The sequence below is a fragment of the Myotis yumanensis genome, unplaced genomic scaffold (genome assembly GCF_028538775.1).
Source record: "Myotis yumanensis isolate MYYU_CA2020_CCGP unplaced genomic scaffold, mMyoYum1.0.hap1 SCAF_6, whole genome shotgun sequence".
NCBI classification, from domain to species: Eukaryota; Metazoa; Chordata; class Mammalia; order Chiroptera; family Vespertilionidae; genus Myotis; species Myotis yumanensis.
In genome coordinates, this window is record NW_027223757.1 from 59,523,950 (window position 1) to 59,543,500 (window position 19,551).

At 34.7% G+C, this 19,551-nt stretch overlaps 1 protein-coding gene across 4 annotated transcripts in view; it reads left to right on the forward strand.

Moving 5' to 3' along the window:
• Positions 1–13,092, forward strand: part of PHIP (pleckstrin homology domain interacting protein) — a 157,891-nt gene extending 144,799 nt beyond the window's left edge. For 2 of the 4 annotated variants that reach the window (XM_070418207.1, XM_070418206.1), the window contains exons 36-40: positions 1,788–1,940; positions 2,688–2,851; positions 3,273–3,532; positions 4,051–4,248; positions 7,615–13,092. In XM_070418207.1, coding sequence (XP_070274308.1) covers positions 1,788–1,940; positions 2,688–2,851; positions 3,273–3,532; positions 4,051–4,248; positions 7,615–8,246 — 1,407 coding nt within the window. In that variant the 3' untranslated portion in view covers positions 8,247–13,092. Of the gene's footprint in view, positions 1–1,787; positions 1,941–2,687; positions 2,852–2,956; positions 3,028–3,272; positions 3,533–4,050; positions 4,249–7,614 lie in introns of those variants that run through there. The other 2 variants (XM_070418208.1, XM_070418209.1) reach the window with 2 other exon arrangements.
• Positions 13,093–19,551: the final 6,459 nt, after the last annotated feature.

Consider the following 19,551-nt stretch of genomic DNA (forward strand, 5'->3'; position numbering starts at 1 on the left):
ATTTTGCAGTTTATAAATCCAATATATTATAATATTTAATATCCAAGTAATTATAGATTTTGTCAAATTGATTTGATGTCCTTAAGAATATAGAAAGGTTGGACACTGTCCAGATGTTGTTACCATTGCATAAAGCAATTTTGTAACTATTCCCTCACCCCCATCTGAAGAGTCGGGCATTCAGTCTTTGGAATATTAAGTATGTTTTTTATTGATTTTAGAGAAAGAGGAAGCGGGGGGGGGGGGGGAGGGGGGGGGGACATCAATTGGTTGCCTCCCATATGCACTCTGATCAGGGATCAAACCTGCAACTTGGGTTTGTGCCCTGACCGTGAATTGAACTGGTAACCTTCTCTGTGAGAGGGACTATGCTCAACTAACTAGGTTATACCGCCCAGGGCTAGAATTTCTTTTTTCCTTTTTTTTTTTTTTTTTTTTTTTTTTTAACGACAGCCTTCTGCTAGTAAGGTACTTAATTTCTGCAAATGGCCAAGTTATTTAGACCAAATTTGGTACATAAGGTAGACTTGTACACTGTTTTTTGCTAAAATCAAAATATTACTAAAAGGTAGTAAGACCAGTTTAATGTGTGACTTTATAAAGTGGTTCTAAAGTTATTAATAGGTGAGACACTTCAAAATATTTTAGTCAGCCCATGCCAGGTGGCTCAGTCAATTGGAGCATCATTTTGTACACCAAAGGGTTGCGAGTTTAATTTCAGGTCAGGGCACATACTCAGATTGTGGGTTCCATCCCTGGGCACGCATAAAAGAGGCAACCAATAGATGTTTCTCACATCAATATTTCTTTCTCTCCCCCCCCCCCCCCCCCTTTGTCTCTAAAATCAATAAAAATATATCCTTAGGTGAGCATTTTAAAAAATATAAAAAATACATTTTTTGGTCAAAAGCTGTGTAATTGGATTTATGAGAAGGAGTAGGCATACTTTCCCCCATTTTCCCCACTAAATAGAACTAGAAAATTGTGTATGTTTTGTATAAAAGAAATTTAAGAAAATTCTGAAAGGTGGAGAGAAGATGGACGGACAGTTTTTAAATTGCAATAATCCTGTTTGCTTCATGGTAAAACATATTTGATCATAATTTAAACTTGATGGTTCAAAGTCAAGTTATATTTCGAAAAACATAGTTGCATATGCCAAGGCTATGGAAAAGGTATAGTACTCTTTATCCCTATTAGGAGATACTGTATTTAGATACCGTTCTGCTATTCTGTTGCTTCTTTTCTGCTTTCACTTGTTTTTATTACTATTTTATACATAGTTGGCTAGATGGAGACTGGATGATTCCCCTTCTCTGTAATATGAATTACATGGACTTTGTGACAACTATTTAAAATTATGATTATGTTTCAGTGAGTCAGCAGCCTTTAGAGTTTATAGGTAGCATAAAGTTTTGGTTTTTTTTACATCAAACTTATATTTGTAGTTGTAGAGCTGAAATTTTTTTTTAATACTTTTTTAATCCCCTTCTAACACAATTCCATTTACCTCTTCCCCAAGGAGGTTTGGGGGTGAGGGGCGGCTGTGGGAAACAGAACTTAACAGGTTCTTGAATGAGAAAAATCTTGTGTTGACTGCAATATAAGGTAGAGAGCATGGAAAAAAATTATTAGGGAAAAGGGATCCTTGGTGAGGAAAACAAGGAACGATTATTAATAGTTCTAGGACTTTTGTTCATCACAGAAATTGTATGTGAATCCCTGTGCTGAGATGTAATGCCTTGTGGTAGTAATGATGATAATACCACCTATTTTTCCTCTCTTAGGACTACAGAGACATCATTGACACTCCAATGGATTTTGCTACTGTTAGAGAAACTTTAGAGGCTGGGAATTATGAGTCACCAATGGAGTTATGTAAAGATGTCAGACTTATTTTTAGTAATTCTAAAGCATATACACCAAGCAAAAGATCAAGGGTATATAATTAAATTGTTTTCTTTTATTTGTGTTTAAATTAAATGAAATTATTAGAAAAAGTTTTGTCATTTTTATTTAAAATTTAGAGCAAAGTTGACTTTCTATGTTCTTAATGGTATCCTATTGGAAAAAAGAATTGACTTCTTTATACTTTGTTCCTTCTATGAAATAACACTGGTGTCACTAATGCTTAAGGATGCCTACTTTTCCTGAAGTAGTGTAGTTAAATAGATACCACATATGTATTGTCCTGGTATATATTAGGGCTATGTGGACTTAACTTTTGCACCTATTTTCTGCATTAATAGAAAGGACCATTTTTGTGAATGATTCATAAAAATGAGTAAAACTTTAATTTACCCTTGTTTGGCCAGATAAGACATCACAAAGGGGTGATATGTATACATGAATCGAGAAAGAATAGATAGCTAGTTTTAGGTAGCAGTGGAAAATAGATTAAAACTCTCAGGGATAGTGTCAGTATGACCAAGTTTACAAAAAATTTTGTCTGTATAAGCCATCTGAATTCATAGTAGGGCTTTTCTTTAAGAATCTCAAAGCTAGGGAGATTCCTAATCTAAATACAAAAATAATTGTAAAAATGCTCCAGTTTTACCTTTCAACAAAAGAGATTGGGAAAAGGCAAAGTTTAAATTCTAAAAACGTTTGGCTAGAAAAAATGTTTAAATTATATGTCAATATTTTCTTTTGAGAAATGTTGGAATAGTTTCTTTTTCTTATCATAGATTTACAGCATGAGTTTGCGCCTGTCTGCTTTCTTTGAAGAACATATCAGTTCAGTTTTATCAGATTATAAATCTGCTCTTCGTTTTCATAAAAGAAATACAATAACCAAAAGGAGGAAGAAAAGAAACAGAAGCAGCTCTGTTTCCAGTAGTGTTGCATCAAGGTATTTTATTTCTTTTCAGCAGCATCAGCTGATCTATAACTTTGTCATCTAAATGATAGAACTCAGTGTTTTTTAATATTTCCTTTACTATTCCCTATATTACAGAATGATATATTTGACATGCAAGTTCCTATGATGTGGAGGATTTTTAATCTTTTAACTAAAGCTATACTAGTGTAAGTGCTTAAATTCAAACTGCTAAATCTATACAGTAAAAGCATTTTTAGGTTAGTGATGGCATCATGCTTTCTGTCATATATAACTATAGCATTTACAGTGATCCTTCACTAAATATTCCATATGAAATCCATATTTTAACATTTTTCATAATAGTGCAAATATTGGATCCAATAGTATTTATAAAACTGTTTTATACCACCTAGAGCTATAAGAATAACTAATGATACTATTTTATTTACAGCCCTGAAAGGAAAAAAAGAGTCATAAAACCCCAACTAAAGTCAGATATCTCTACCTCTCCATTCTCTACAACTACACGATTAATACCACCAAGGCACAATGCTGCGCAAATAAATGGTAAAACAGAATCCAGTTCTGTAGTTCGAACCAGAAGCAACAGAGTGGTTGTAGATCCAGTTTCCACTGAGCAACCTTCTACTTCTTCAGCAGCAAAGACTTTTATTTCGAAAGCTAATACATCTGCAATGTCGGGGAAAACAAGTAAGAATCAGTTACAGTTTCTAAATTGAAATATATACCATGATTTTTTTAATTTAAGCTTTTACTTTGCCAAAGGAAATATATTGGACTTTAGTAAATTCTAGCAGACAATGTGGGTTTTTCATTATCGTTTTTCTTCTTTTAAAAAAAATTTATTTTTAATAAAAATAAAATTGAGGTTAAGGAGTGTCAGTATAGAATAATGCTTAAAAATGGCAACTCTGATCCAAAATGCCTGAATTTCAATCCTACTTTCTAGACTCACTAGCAATTTTTCAAGACTTGCCTTCATAATCTTGAAGTGAGTGGATAGCTTATAAGAAGTTCTAAAATTAAGAGTTTGTTTATGCCTTTTTTCTACTTTGAAAATAGATTTCCTAAAGAAGCTTTAAGTCCCTCACGTTTTGTCCTCTTGGCTAATTTAGGTAATTCAGGTTATATGTAATCCCAACTTTCTTGCTTGTTTTTAGGTTAAATAACTCTTAGTTTTTAATGTTTCATATGTGTGTGTGTTTTAGTTCTAGAGAATTCTGTGAAACATTCCAAAACTTTGAATACTTTATCAAGTCCTGGTCAATCCAGTTTTAGTCATGGCACTAAGAATAATTCTGCAAAAGAAAACTTGGAAAAAGAAAAGCCAGTCAAACGTAAAATGAAGTCATCTGTAATCTCAAAGACATCCACTTTTTCAAAGTCATCAGCTCTTATCGAGCAAGGTAAGGTGCTTTTGTATCTTTCAAGGTACAGTAGATCTTTCTTAAAAACGATGCTTTTGTTGGAGTTAGCATTCTATCAGTTTTTTAGGTTGCTCATTTAAAAGTCACATTCTGTATTAGTTGATAAATTTAGTGAGACTTGTTTTGATTTGCAGCCTTGTGCCAAAAGCAAACTGCATTATTAAATTTTAAAGCCAAGAAAATTTTTCTATATGGAAATGAAAACTAATTGTGGACCTGCCATTGTGGCTCAATTGGTTGGAGCATCATCCCCTACACCAAAAAGTTGCAGGTTTGATTCCTGGGCAGAGCACATACCTAGGTTGTGGATTCCATCCCTGTTTGGGACACCTATGAGAGGCAACCAATCGATGTTTCTCTCATATTTTAATCTCTCTCTCACTTTCTTTCTCTCTCTCTCTCTCTCTCTCTCTCTCTAATTATATTTAGTTAGCCCTTATAGCAGTCTTTGCTTTTTTTTTTTTTAATATATATATATTTTATTGATTTTTTTTTTTTTTTTTTACAGAGAGGAAGGGAGAGGAATAGAGAGTTAGAAACATCAACGAGAGAGAAACATTGATCAGCTGCCTCCTGCACACTCCCCACTGGGTATGTGCCTGCAACCAAGATACATGCCCTTGACTGGAATCGAACCTGGGACCCTTGAGTCTGCAGGCCGACACTCTATCCACTGAGCCAAACCGGTTAGGGCGCAGTCTTCACTTTTTAAGGCAAATCCGTAGTTACTACATCACAAAATTCAATACACCAATCTTCACAAAATAATAATTCATCAAGGCTGTCTACAACGAGGCCATCTATTCTAATACACAACTTTTGTCTTTTACAGCTATTCTTCCAAGTTCTTTCATCTGCAGATTTTAGTTTTAAAGGCATTATGTTTGAAAGAGAAAGTAAATTATATAAATCCACCCTATGACAAGTTAAAACTATTATGGCTTATTGGCAGCAGACACTTCAATAATAAGCATTTTGTATCATGACTTCCAATTGTATCTAAACCATTTCATCTTCAATGTTCTCCCCAGAAACCTCTCAAATTTTAATTTTTTATTGAAATGTTCTCATTTTGATTAATGGTATTGGGATCTATCCACTAACATAAGTTTAAAATCAGGGAGTCATCCTAGCCTTGTCTTCAGCATCCAGAACTAGAAAGTTGTTTCTGCCTCTTTAAAATCTCTAAAGCCTATTTCCCCCTCACCTTTCTGATTTCCATGGCCTTAATTCAGGCTTACAGAATTTCTCACCTGGACTGTTGTCTTAATTTTCTAACTGATCTCTCTGCCTCAGTTCTTAACTCTTCCTTACCCAGTCCATCTTCCACATTGCAACCAAAGTGACTTTTCTGATCATTTCTCTCTAGCACAAGTGCACAAACACACTTAAATCCTTACTTTCAAATCATATATGAAATCAGATTTTAATGTTTTTTGCATATTATGTAAGACTAGAGGCCCGTTGCACGAAATTCGTGCACGGGTGTGTGTGTTTGTGTGTGTGTGTGTGTGTGTGTGTGTGTGTCTCTCAGCCCAGCCTGCACCCTGTCCAATCTGGGATCCCTCGAGGGATGTCCAGTTGCCCATTTAATCAGGCAGTCAGACATTCCTCTCACAATCCAGGACTGCTGGCTCCCAGCTGTTCTCCCTGCCTGCCAGATTGCCCCTAACTGCTTCTGCCTGCCAGCCTGATCACCCCCTAACCACTCCCCTGCCAGCCTGATCAACATCTAACTGCTCCCCTGCCGGCCTGGTCGCCCCCAACTACCCTCCCCTGCAGGTCTGGTCCCTCCCAACTGCCTTCCCCTGCAGGCCATCTTGTGTCCACATGGGGGCGGCCATCTTGTGTGTTGGGGTGATGGTCAGTTTGCATATTATTTCTTTACTAGATAGGATTCTTCATTACTTGGCTGTTGCCTAACATTCAGCTTTCTTATTTGCTTTCCCCCTTTTATTTCCCAGCTATTTCCTAACCTACTTGGAAGCCCTGAATATTGTTGTCCTTTTCTTCCTGTGGAGTGTCTTTTTTCCTTCTAGTTTAATGGTTTCCTGCTACTTTTTAAGTCTTAAAGTGCAATATTCTCCAGGAAGCCTTCTCCTGGGTTCTTCAGGCAAAATCAAGTACTTCTTTGTGTTCCCAGAATACCCCGTTCATTGACTTCAGTGGCCCTTAAACTGTTGATAGAATTATTTGTTTTTACATGTGTCTATCTCCAGTAGACTCTGAATTCTTGTGTTTAATTATTCATTTTTAAATCACCTCAACTTAATATATAGTGGACAGTGAGTCTTTGAATAAAATAAGCAAATGACTATCTAAAGAAGATCATTTGTACTTTGGGGGTCAGGAAATGAAGGCTTTGTCTCCTCCCTTTGCTATTGGCTCTGACCTTTTGTGAGTCTCTTGATGTTTTTTTTTTAAATATTTAGGAAATAAAACTCCAACCCATGACCAAAAAATACTGTTAGGAAAAAGCATTCTCTTTAAAAGCAGTTTACATCCTTTTATGGATTTCCTTTAAAATATTTTATTGCAGATCATGTACCACATCCAAAAACACAAACAAAAAATCTCCAGAATTTTGGAAGAAAAAAGTTAGTGGTAGTGCATGTATGTCATCTTTTTGTTTTCTTCATATAAAAGGGTATAGACTTTTTTTTTTTTTTTTACCACAAAAAAGCAGTGCATCATGATCTCCAGATCCTACACATTTAGAATTTGATGTCCCAAATTTTCTTTTATATTTTAATAAAGCATGATAACCTTTATAGTAGAGATTGTTACATTGGTATTTTAATCATGATAATGGTGGCACATATACCAGGCATACGTTGGAGATATTGCAGGTTCAGTTCCAAACTACCTCAGTAAAGCTAATATAGCAATAGAGCAAGTAACACAAATTTTTTGGTTTCCTAGTGCATATAAGTTATGTTTACACTATACTCTGTTAAGTGTACAATAGCTAAAGAAAATAATGTACATACCTTATTTTTAAAATACTTTATTGATTTAAAAATGCTAACGATCATCTGAGCATATTAGAAAAATGATGCTGATAGACTTGCTTGCAGAGTTGCCACAGACCTTCAATTTGTTTGTTTTTTTAAGAAGCAATATCTGTGAAGCACAATGAAGCGAAGTACAATAAAATAAGGTGTGCCTGTAAATAATATCATTAAACTGTTAGCCTTTTGTTGTTTTTTTCTTATGTTAGTAAAAAAAGTAATCAGGATTATGTCATTACATGTAAGTATAGTGATGGACTTATTTATGAGTTTGAGGGTCAAATAAAAAAGCAATTCCATATATTAAATGTGGTTATGTTCCCTTTTTTTACAGATCGTAAGAACAATGCTCTTGTACCAGGAAGCATTCAAGTAAATGGCCATGGAGGGCAGCCATCTAAGCTTGTGAAGAGGGGACCTGGAAGGAAACCTAAGGTAGAAATTAATACCAATAGTGGTGAACTTATACAAAAGAAAAGAGGTAGAAAGCCCAAAAAGCTACAATATGCAAAGCCAGAAAATGCAGAGCAAAATAATATACACCCTATCAGAGATGAAGTAGTTCCTTCTTCAACATGCAATTGTCTTCCTGAAACTAATACTGTAAAGGAGGATTTGTTACAGAAAAAGAGTCGTGGAGGCAGAAAACCCAAAAGGAAGATAACACAAAAACTAGACTCGGGTCTCATAGTTCCTACAAGTGTTAAAATGCTAAGGAGAAGTAACCGGAAAAAGACAGATGATCCTGTGGATAAGGAAGAAGAGTTTGGGGAACTTAAAGGCTCTGAACCCCACATGAGAACTAGAAACCAAGGTCGAAGGACAGCTTTCTATAATGAGGATGACTCTGAAGAGGAGCAAAGGCAGCTGTTGTTTGAAGACACCTCTTTGACTTTTGGAACTTCTAGCAGAGGACGAGTCCGAAAGTTGACTGAAAAAGCAAAAGCTAATTTAATTGGTTGGTAACTTGTACCAAACTATTTTACTTCAAAATCATAAAGCAGGTACAATTAAGGAATACGTAGAACTAAGGCTTCTGTTTCCTTGCTGCTGTGGTGGTTTAGGGAATATTATGATTTGATTTGCAAAAAAAAGGTAAACAAACTTATAAGATACTTCACTTCTTTAAATGAATATATATATAAATATATACATATATATTTTAAATGTTTGCTATTTATTACCCTTAGGTAGTTACGCATTTCAACATTCATTTCATTCACTATTCGAAAAAAAAAAAACAACACAAAATTGAGTACCTATAATAAATTCCCTGTTTATTTCTGGAAAAGACAGTTCTACATTTTTAAGGAGCATAATATTCCTAGTGATAGAGCATTTCATGTTAAAATGAATTATTTTTTACCAAGCCAGGTACATTTCTATTGATACAGAAGTCATGCCCCCTAGGAAGACATACGTTACCAGAGCAGCAGTAAATTAACTAATGTGTTTCTTCTAAAGATAAATATAAAATTCCCACAATTTGATACCCTAAAGAGTTTAATTTTAATTGTACAATGTTCATCTACAAAGATTCTAGAGGATGCTTTTGCTGTATTCCATTTCTGCCAAACATAAGTGAAAATGTACTGATGAAAAGGAAACATATCCACATTGGAAAACATTTGACTGTCTAATTTTTCAGACCTTGATTCTTACATCAATCACTTGATCTCTGTTTATTGTGCCAAAGAGTGAGAATCAGTGCAGTGGAAAGCCTGTTTTTGACTGTCAGAACAGCATATACTTTTCAGTATTGGAAAGGCTGTATATTATTCTAAAGAGCGCGTTATTAAAGAGTTATGCTGAGATGCATCTTTTTTTGGTACTAATAGTAGAAAGTAATGCACTGGTGGGTCCTTTGACAGAGATGTTTTAGAGAAAGTGTTTAAGTGGTTAAAGGATTCAAGGAAAATACAGGAAAAAGGTATGGGATTTGATGTTTACTTATTGATCTGGATTAATGTCATTTCTAAACTTTAGGCATAGCTAATAGGCTAAAATGACTTACAAAGAAATGTGTCTGTGTGTGTATGTGTATATATTGATAAATGGGTATAATTAAATATATATACAAACACATACTTATATGCTATTACCCAGATATAAATTCTTTTCTTCAGGATTTTTTAGATAGTGGTAGAATAAAAATAATTTTAAAATGTCATACTTTAGAGTTTAAGGGGAAGATTGGTTATTTTCAATTATTAAAAGTTAAAATAGGCCAAATCACTTTTTATGCAATCATGTTTTATACAGTGGTATCATTGCACATTGTGTTTTTTCTGCACTTTTTACGGTATCCTTATCAACGCTGGTATGTCAATATACACCCTAACGAAAAAATTCCATTTAATGATTGTGCCTTGTATTCTATTCTTTTTTTTGCATCATTAGTAAAATTAAGTTGTCTATTGTAAATGATAATTATATGACTTAGGAGAATGTATTGCTATATGTACTGCTATGGAAAAGGAAAGCAGTTATTTATTTGTTTATGGTACAGTTACTTATTTTATACCTTAAAAACCAACATAAATACCATTTCTATTGTTTAAAAATTATTGTCCATTTTTTAAGAAGTTGAAAGAATGTAGTATTTTCTGAGGACTGGTATGGTACAAAAATGTAACCAAAATTTTCAGATACTACATTTTTTTATTTAAGTGAGGATGGGAAAATATGTATCAGCATGACCCTGATGTAGAAAAATAAAGTTTTTAATTGAATCTCAACAAAATACATTACATAATTATTTCTTTACTTATTTCTGGTAGGGATAAATGTTAGCTATCATTTAATTGTCTTGAAGAAGAATGGAAAGCAATGCATTTGGGCTTTTTAAATCATTTATAACTAAATTTGTACAGAAATCCTGTGAAATTAAGTAAACCATTTTCCAGATCTTAACTGGGTTGCTGTGATTTTGCAGTTGAAAAATTTCAAATTTTTCAGGTTTTTTGTATATTTATTTTTTTCTAACAAATATATTTACTATATAATTAAAATTCAGTAGCTAAACTCTTCATAATTCAGAAATGGATGGCTTGGTTGTATAGTAAAATGAGTCTTTCAGTTACACAATAATAGTGTATATGTTTGAAATTTGCCATTAAAGTAATTTGTTGCTTTTGAAGGCAATCTATTTGATACATGTTATTTCCTGATGTTATCTGCATTGTGTTAGAAAAAATAATAATAGACTATAAATCCATTTTTGTAAAAAATATGTGTACAGTTTTAAAGTGTGTACAGATAAATAAAGGAAGCACATACACAGTCTTAGAGTGGAATATACTCTAGTGCGGTGTATGGATTAGTTCTAACTCTTGAGCAAAGAAATGAGTATTTACCATTTTACCTGCAGCAAGTAAATGTGTTACTCCTGTTCTAAAGACACTGTATATTTATAACCCTTATTTGGACACTATTAGACACTGGTTTCTTAGTAAAGTAAAAATTACTTGGATGAGATTATTTGTAATTAAAACACTTAAAAATGTATTAGTAATACCAGATATATTTAGATTTTATATTTTTATAATTTAGCTTCTATACATTGCAGAAGTTGAACTGAGAAATTTAGGTCATCACCATATTTTTGTTTTGTTTGACCACTTGGAAAATACTATTCTTTGAGACAGTGACTCCTTGTATGTATTGCTTATAGGCAAAAGGAAATGTTGGCAGTTGTCTTAGATGAGCAATAAAAAAACTCAAGTTTACTGAAAATTTCAGAAATACTATAGAACCTGTTACATGAATGGGAATTGTAAATCAATTTGTGTATTTTTAAGTACCTAGCCCTAATATTCCCCCTTCACCCCAACATTCTCAAATTCCAATCAAAGCTTAAACAGTTGTAAAATGTACAAATGAGCATTTTAAACATTCAGTCTAATTACAGTCTCACAACTGGGCAACTGATAAATACTTTATTAAAATTTATATATTTTTAAAATTTTATATTTTGCTATTTGCTATTATGGCATTGGACTGTTTTCTAAATACATTTCTATACTCAAGATTTGTTGCTCTTGTTTCCATTCTTTTTATTATTGCACAGCTTCACAGTTTGAAGACATCACAAAACTCATCCCCCCTAAATTTAATTAGAAAAACTATACAGAATATTTGTGAGCTTGATTGGGTCACATCTGAGACATGAATTTGGCTAATTTAGTGTCACGGAAATGGATTACATAAGATACACTGATCAAAACAATCCTCATGTGGTATGTAGGTATTAACACCTGGAATTGTCCCTTATCTGCAGTGCAGTAGATTACAATTTGACATTTTAACAAATGTATTCAAATAACATTTTTTGTGACATTAGCAACATTTACATGTTTTAAAATATGATTTGTAATATAAATTAGTTCATCCAATTAATAGTGTTTAATTCTAGCATTCCATTTTATACATACCAATATCTCTCTCAGATGTCAACTATAAGCAATTTTATTTTCAGTGTTCCAATGAATGAAACCTAAATGGATGTTTTTGTTTACCTAAAACTTACTTTTGAGTAGGCTTGAAAGGACCAAGACACTTGAGTATTTAAAGGGCTGTAAGTGTTCTTAGATGCAGGAAATACATGATATTAAAAGTTATAATGGGGGAAGTACTTTTATGTTCTGTGAATTACCCCATACTTAGAAAGTAGTTTTTACATAATAGTTTGAGAAGTGGTTTAGTTATATTTAGTTGAGAATTTACTTTGCTGTTAAAATTGGAAAAAAAATATACCTTTTCCTCTCTTTTCTCCTTAAACTTCTCCTCAGTTCCCCAAATCTCCAAGTGATTTGAACCAAATATTACTTTACTAAGAAACTATTTTTGTTCTTAATTATGCTGAGCTAGTTACTTCAAATGAAGTCATTTTGTACCAACTACAGTACCCAAGACAAGGTCAAATTAAGTCAGAAACCTGTAGGTACCACTTTGGATATTCCACAGATAAACTTTGTACATGCTGCAGTAAAATGATTAGAAAATATCACAAGTTATAAATACATACTTATTTTTAGTTTTGATAGCTCTGTGTTGAAATATTTTTTAATGCAGATAAGATCATCAGGAAATTAATCTTATATGGCACAAACCAAATACGTATAGTGGGTGGCTATGAGTTACTTCATTTAAGGAACTAAAAAAATAGGTTTGAGATGATATATAGTACACATATATGATTCAGATGTACACGTATGCTCGTTACTTTTAAGATTGTGCGTGTTGATTCATCACGATAAATATAAATTGAGACAAAATACAAAGTTACATTTTTGGACCATATTAAAACTGCAAGACATGGGGTCTTATTAAAGATTTTCTAGAAAACTGTTAAATGCTGTCACAAGATATTTAGACTTGTAGAATGTAGTTCAGTTTTTAAAAAGTAACTGACCTAGAGGGTTAAAGTTGAAACTGACACATTTTCAAATTAAAATTATGCTTATTTTGTACAGAAAACAATGTTAAACACAAGCAAATCTGTTGTATGTAATAAGTAACAGAATTTAAAGACAAATTAATTATTTAGCTTTATTGAGGTTTGGGTTTTTTTCCTTCCTGCAACCTGGAGTATCATGTTATAAATGGCAGTCTCACACCAGAATAGCAGTACCCTTTCTTTTTGTACATATTGATTGGACCTTTCTTTACTGTTATGTGGACACTTTCTATGTTAGTTTTGATGCATAATTCTTTGAATCCTTTTATACTAGAATGTATGTGTAACAATTCCTGTCCCTGCAATGTAGTAACTATAAACTTATTTTTAAATAAATAGAAAACTTGTTTTTCTAAACTATTTTGTAGAGCCTCATGATTTCTTTATTATTCTTTTTTTGTTTATTTGTTAACACATGAAGTACTCAGTACATAATTTCAACAGGCACTATACCAAAGAAGCTTTTATATAAATGGTGATACATTAGATTTTCCAATGCCCTAAGTATCAAAAAGTTAAAATTACTAGCCAATCAAAGGATTGTGAGTACTGTAATGTAATTTAATTCTAAAATAACTGAAGGTTAAAGATAAATCATTTGCCTTTTAGTGTGTACACTTAATGAAATAATCTTATTGACCTATTACTGGGTGATAACTATTTTCATATTCCTATATTTTTGTAAGAAGTATTTAAAAGGAACAGTTTGCATAAGTATTTTCTTAAAAGTATGAAGTGAAATTTAAGGGAAAAAATTAAATAGAGGAATGATGGAACGTTTTTCTTATTAAGCAACTATACAAAATGAGATTTATAAAGCTATTGCTGTTTTCCTAGGAATTTGTTTAGATTGGCATACATATTTCTTGGCTTCCTGAGAATCCCAATTTTAATATAAGGAATATATAAAGGTATAATAAGTGACAATCAGATTAAGCACATGAGGGGATGGTTTGTACTTTTTGTGCTATTGGTCATTTCTGCCTAAGAAATTTTGTTTAAATGACTGTATAAAATTTAAGTTAAGGAAAGCAGGTAAAATATTTCTAAGTACTTTTTCTTCCTACAGTATGCTGTTACTAATATATAGTATATACTTAGAAGAACCAATCAAGAAAAATTCATTTTCAGCAACCACTTTTTCTCTCTTGTATTGACATCTATTTTATGTTCTAGGCTAAGTTTCCCCATTATTAAAAAACATTTAAAACAAAACGTTCTGTTCCTTGGATTTGTAAACTTTTCACACTTCACACATTTACCACATGGTGATAACTTTTTTGGTTTTGTTTGGGAAAAGAATAGTAGAAAGGATTCAACGAGGCAGCTTTCTGCCTAGCTAGCAAGGCATGTTGGCAGCACAGTGCAATGGAATGAACTGGGCTTAGAATTGAATCATCTCATTGAGCTTCACTTTCCTCATCTATAAAGTCAAAAACATTGCTTAGATAATCTGCAGGGTCCAATTCCATCCAAAAAGCCTATGATTATTTATTTGTTTGTTGTCCTCTGTATCCCCAACTCACTCTTGGCTTTTCTATTTAGTCCCTAAAGAAAATAAGCCATTTAATGCATAGCTTCCAGATAAGCTGTGTCTTGTGACCATAACCTGATTGTAATAAGTGGGAGATCTGAATCCTTAGAAAAAGGAGTTCTGACGCTTTTGTTGCAACAAACTATAAATTGCGAGTTGAGTTGAAATGTGTTAATTACTAATAAAAAGTATTAAACTTTGTGCTTTTCCAGCAGCCATCTAAGAAATGTTAATTCAATAAGTGAACCAGTAAGAAGTGAAGACCAAAGAGCATTTGAGAGGGTAGGTCTTTATAATTTAGAGGCCCGGTGCATGAAAATTCATGCACTGGGGGGCTAGGGTCCCTCAGCCCGGCCTGCCCCCTCTCACAGTCCGGGAGCCCTCAGGGGCGGGAGGCAACCTGGCGATCAGGAAGGTGACGCCCCCATCACACCTCTGCCGCTGCCACTGCCGGCAGCACAAGCCTCTGCTGGCCCTGGTTACCTGAGCCTCAGGCGGCCCTGGGCGGCTGGGGGCTGAAGGGACTGGGGGACTCTGGAGGCAGGTGCACGGAGCAGCCGGGCCCACCGCCCCAATGGGGCTGAGGGGACTGGGCACCGCCATCTTATGGCTGTGAGTGCCATCTTTGAGGGCATGGCACTCAATTAGCATATTCCCTCCTTATTGGCTGTGGGCGCCGCCATCTTTGAGGGTGTGGCAGTCAATTAGCATATTCCCTCTTTATTGGCTGTGGGCACTGCCATCTTTGAGGGTGGGGCAGTCAATTAGCATATTCCCCCTTTATTAGATAGGATATGTTAAGATTGCTGGAGGAGTTAAGCCACCAAAAATTGTGGAATAGAGAATTTCAAAACTCCAGCCTTCCACTAAACTGTCAGAATCAACTTTTTCTCATGAAAAACTACCAGGGGAATGTTGAAGAAAGAAAGAAGCTGCTAAATTTCAATAAGAAAGTTAAGTTGTTTTAGCTTATCCACCATTCCCCACTCCCTTTCTGGCGATACAGCAGGGACCGAGAGGATGGCAGCTTGCATTCCTAGTACCTGAGTGAGGAACTATATGGATTTTGTTCTAAAAGAATTGTCACTTTGACCTTTCTGGTGGTTCCCGAGGGGGTTAGTTCTGGGGCTTGCCTTTGTTTCACTGCTGAAGTGGCCACAACAGATGGTACGAGCAGCAGACAGACCATAAAGCTTGGGAGGAAGGTATTACGTGGGAGAAGGGAGTCTGGGTGTCTGACCACCAATAACCCTGATGTGCAAAAACCAGACATTTGATTTTGGAAAACTGAAAGTATCAAACAAGTTTAATGTGCTGGATATGATAATACCAAAATTCAGATAATGGCTCATCTTTAAAATTAAGATTCATTTCAGTCAAGACTTTTTAAAAAGTTACCCTTTGTGTTAACCTTTCCATAATTCTAGTTAGGTGAAAGGCAAGTTAAGAGTCATACTTCCTTGAATTTTGAGAAAAATTTTCAATGTTCTCTTACAAATTATTAACATAGGGGTTAGCTAATAAATGTACTAGTTTGTTTATTCCTAGTTAAAGAAAGTATTTTTAAATTTAGAGGAAATGTTTAAAATTATATTACAAATGAATTTTTTAAACATTTCATAGGACTCAAACATTTTGAGTTAGTGTAATAATGCAATTACAAATATAGATTCTAAATTCTGTCATCTTGTGGTTACGAAGAAGCAGCTAAAACATGTCAAAAGACAGAAGAGTATATCATTTGCTAACTTCCTATTCTTCCTATTTTACTTACTATTGTACCTAATATCGGGATTTTCCCAAGAAATCTAAGAAATGCTATTTTTTCACTTCTTTAATAGAAATAATTAAACTATTCCTAGAGAAAAACAGGAGTGTGATTTTAAATATGTGTCAGTTTGTTCCCATCATTTTTTGTCTAAACTCTCCCAGACTCATTAAGGTATAATAGACAAAAATTGTTTGGATTAAAGGTGTATAACATATGGTTTGATATATACATTGTAAAATTATCGCAATCAATTCATACATTCATTACCTCAACCTAGTTATCTTACTTTTTGGTGTAGTAAGAACACTTAAGAGCTCTCTTACTAAATTTCAACCACACAATTCAGTATTATTAAAGATAATCACTGCCATAATATTAGAGCCCCAGAACATACTCATCTCATAAGTGAAAGTTTGTACCTTTTCCCCCAATTCCTGCTCCCTACCAGCCCTTGAAACACTGTTCTATTGTCTGGTTCCACAAGTTTAACTTTGTTAGATTCCACATTTAAGTGAGATCATACAGTATTTGTCTTTTTCTGTCTTATTTATATCACTTCGTCTAATGTCTTCAGATTCATCTATGTGACACAATGGCAAGGTTTCTTTTTTTCTATTTATTGATTTCAGAGAGGAAGTGGGGGGAGAGAGAGAGAGAGATAAACATCAACAATGAGAGAGAATCATTGATCAGCTGCTTCCTGCACGCCCCCCACTTTGGATGAGGCCGCAACCTGAGCAAGTGCCCTTGACTGGAATCAAACCTGGGACCCTTCAGTCCACAGGCCAACACTCTATCCACTGAGCCAAACCAGCTAGGGCCAGTGTTTCCTTTATAATGGCTATGTAATATTCCACTGTATATATGTACCACATTTTTTTATTCACTCATCCGTATATGGACACTTAGGTTGTTTCCATGTCTTTGCTGTATTGAGTAACTAGAGGCCTGGTGCACAAAATTCGTACATGGGGGGGGGGGGGTCCCTCAGCCCAGCCTGCACCCTCTCCAATCTGGGAGCCCTCAGGGGATGTCTGACTGCCAGTTCAGGCCCCATCCCGCAGCTAGGGCCTAAACCGGCAGTCGGACATCCCTCTCGCAATCCGGGACCGATGGCTCCTAACTGCTCGCCTGCCTGCCTGCCTGATGACCCCTAACCACTCTACATGCCTGCCTGATTGCCCCTAACTGCCTCTGTTGACAGCCTGTTGCCCCCTAACTGCCCCCCTTGCGTTATTTGAGGTATTTCAGGTTGAGGAAGTAGGCCACGGATATGGAGGACAAGTTTATCTTTACTCATCAAGGTTAGTTTTGATTTGTTTTGTGTTTTGTTGGCTGCTTATTTATCTGTTTTGGTTGAAGTTATGTTTCCTCCCTTTGTTATTACCCATTCTTCTATTTCTTTAGGTATTTTTGTAGCTATTACACAATTTAGGTTTACATCTGTATATTTATAATCCTTCAGTTACTGTTGACTCTACCAGAAATGGATTTTTCTCTCAAGTGTAGCAGAAGCTCTGTAATTAAATCGTCCCTCCTTATCTTTTTCTGGGGGAACAGGGGAAGGTCATCTAATTTATTGAGCTCATTACAATACTTTTCAACAGTATTTGATCTGAATACTTAAAAATTGCCATTAGCTTTAACAACAGAAACTCGTAAAAATCTTTAAAAAGTAGCCTGAGCACTGATGGCAAATGGGGGCTCAAGACAATTTTGGAGAAAATGAGGTCACTTAATACCCTTAGATGAAAAAGTAAGATTTCTGAAATATAATTACTTTTTAGCTTTATCATTTTAGTAATAGATACAATAAAGATGAAGAAATCTTTGCTTTGCATGTATTGAATTGTGAAACACTCAATGTATTTAAAATTTTTATTTTATTTAGTTGACATTCAACTTTGATTTATACTTCGCCCCCTACTCCAGTATGGAATGTAATACCTAAGACCAGCGGTTCTCAACCTGTGGGTCGCGACCCCTTTGGGAGTCGAATGACCCTTTCACAGGAGTCACCTAAGACCATCGGAAAACACATATTGAATATATAATTACATATTGTTTTTGTGATTAATCACTATGCTTTCATTATGTTCAATTTGTAACAATGAAAATACATCCTGCATATCAGATATTTACATTACAGTTCATAACAGTAGCAAAATTACAGTTATGAAGTAGCAACGAAAATAATTTTATGGTTGGGGGTCACCACAACATGAAGAACTGTATTAAAGGGTCACGGCATTAGGAAGGTTGAGAACCACTGCCTTAGACTTTTCACGATTGATTTAGCATAAACTATAAAAAATTTATTTTTATGCTATTTAATTACTTGTGCTAGAGTTGACTTTATTTGAATCATTATACTAATTTTCAAAAAATGGAGTTACAGTAAATATGACTAATTCAACAAAAGGAAACAGCATATGTTTTTGTATTAGCTACAAATTAATTAATTGTTACCAAGTACAGATATGGTTTTCTAAAATAGCCTTTGAAAGTAAAATTAATGCTAATGGAAACAAATTCAATTTAAGCATCTGACAGCCAGCTTTTCCTCTTCCTTAGCCTTTTACTAGCCAGATACTGGGAAAACAAATGTTTAAAACATAGCCCTACTCTTGAGGTATTCATAGTCTTATGTAGACAGATAAATTAAAAATGGAACTGCCTTTTGACCCAGTGATTCCACTTCTGGAAATATAACTGAAGAAATCCAAAACACTAATTCGAAAGAATATGTGCATCCCAATGTTCACTGCAATGTTATTTACAATAGCCTAGATCTGGAAGCAGCCCAAGTGCCCATCAGCAGATGAGTGGATTATAAAGCTATGGTACATTTACATGGTGGAATACTACTCGGTCATAGAAAATAAGGAAATCTTACCTTTACGACAGCATGGATGGACTTGGAGAGCATTATGCTAAGTGAAATAAGCCAGTCACAGTCAGACAAATACTATATGATCTCACTGACATGCAGAATCTAATCAAAATAATTTAACAAAATAGAAACAGAAGCATAGATACATAGAACAGACTGACAGCTGTCAACGGGGAAGAGGGTGAGGGAGTGGAGAGGGCTGGGTGAAAAAGATGAAGGGATTAAGCAAAAATCCTATCTAATAATAGACAAACATGGTAATTGACCATACCTTTGTTATGCCTCCCATTGGCTAATCAGCGAGATTTGCAAATTAACTGCCAACAAAGATGGCGGTTAACTTGCATACATAGGCGCAAAGAGGTGGAGCGAAGACTGAAGGCGGCTCCGGCCGGAGCGAAGGCCTGGGTCCCGGGTGCCGGAGGAAAACCGGCGCCGGCAGCCAGGGGAAGGGAAGGCCTATTGCACGAATCTTTTTGTGCAACAGGCCTCTAGTAAAAAAATAAAACACAGACACAGACAACTGTAAGGTGATAGTTAGAGGGAGGAGGGAAGAGGGCAAAGGGAGGCTAAATGAGGACAGAAAGAGAGTTTACTTTGGGTGATGGGCACATG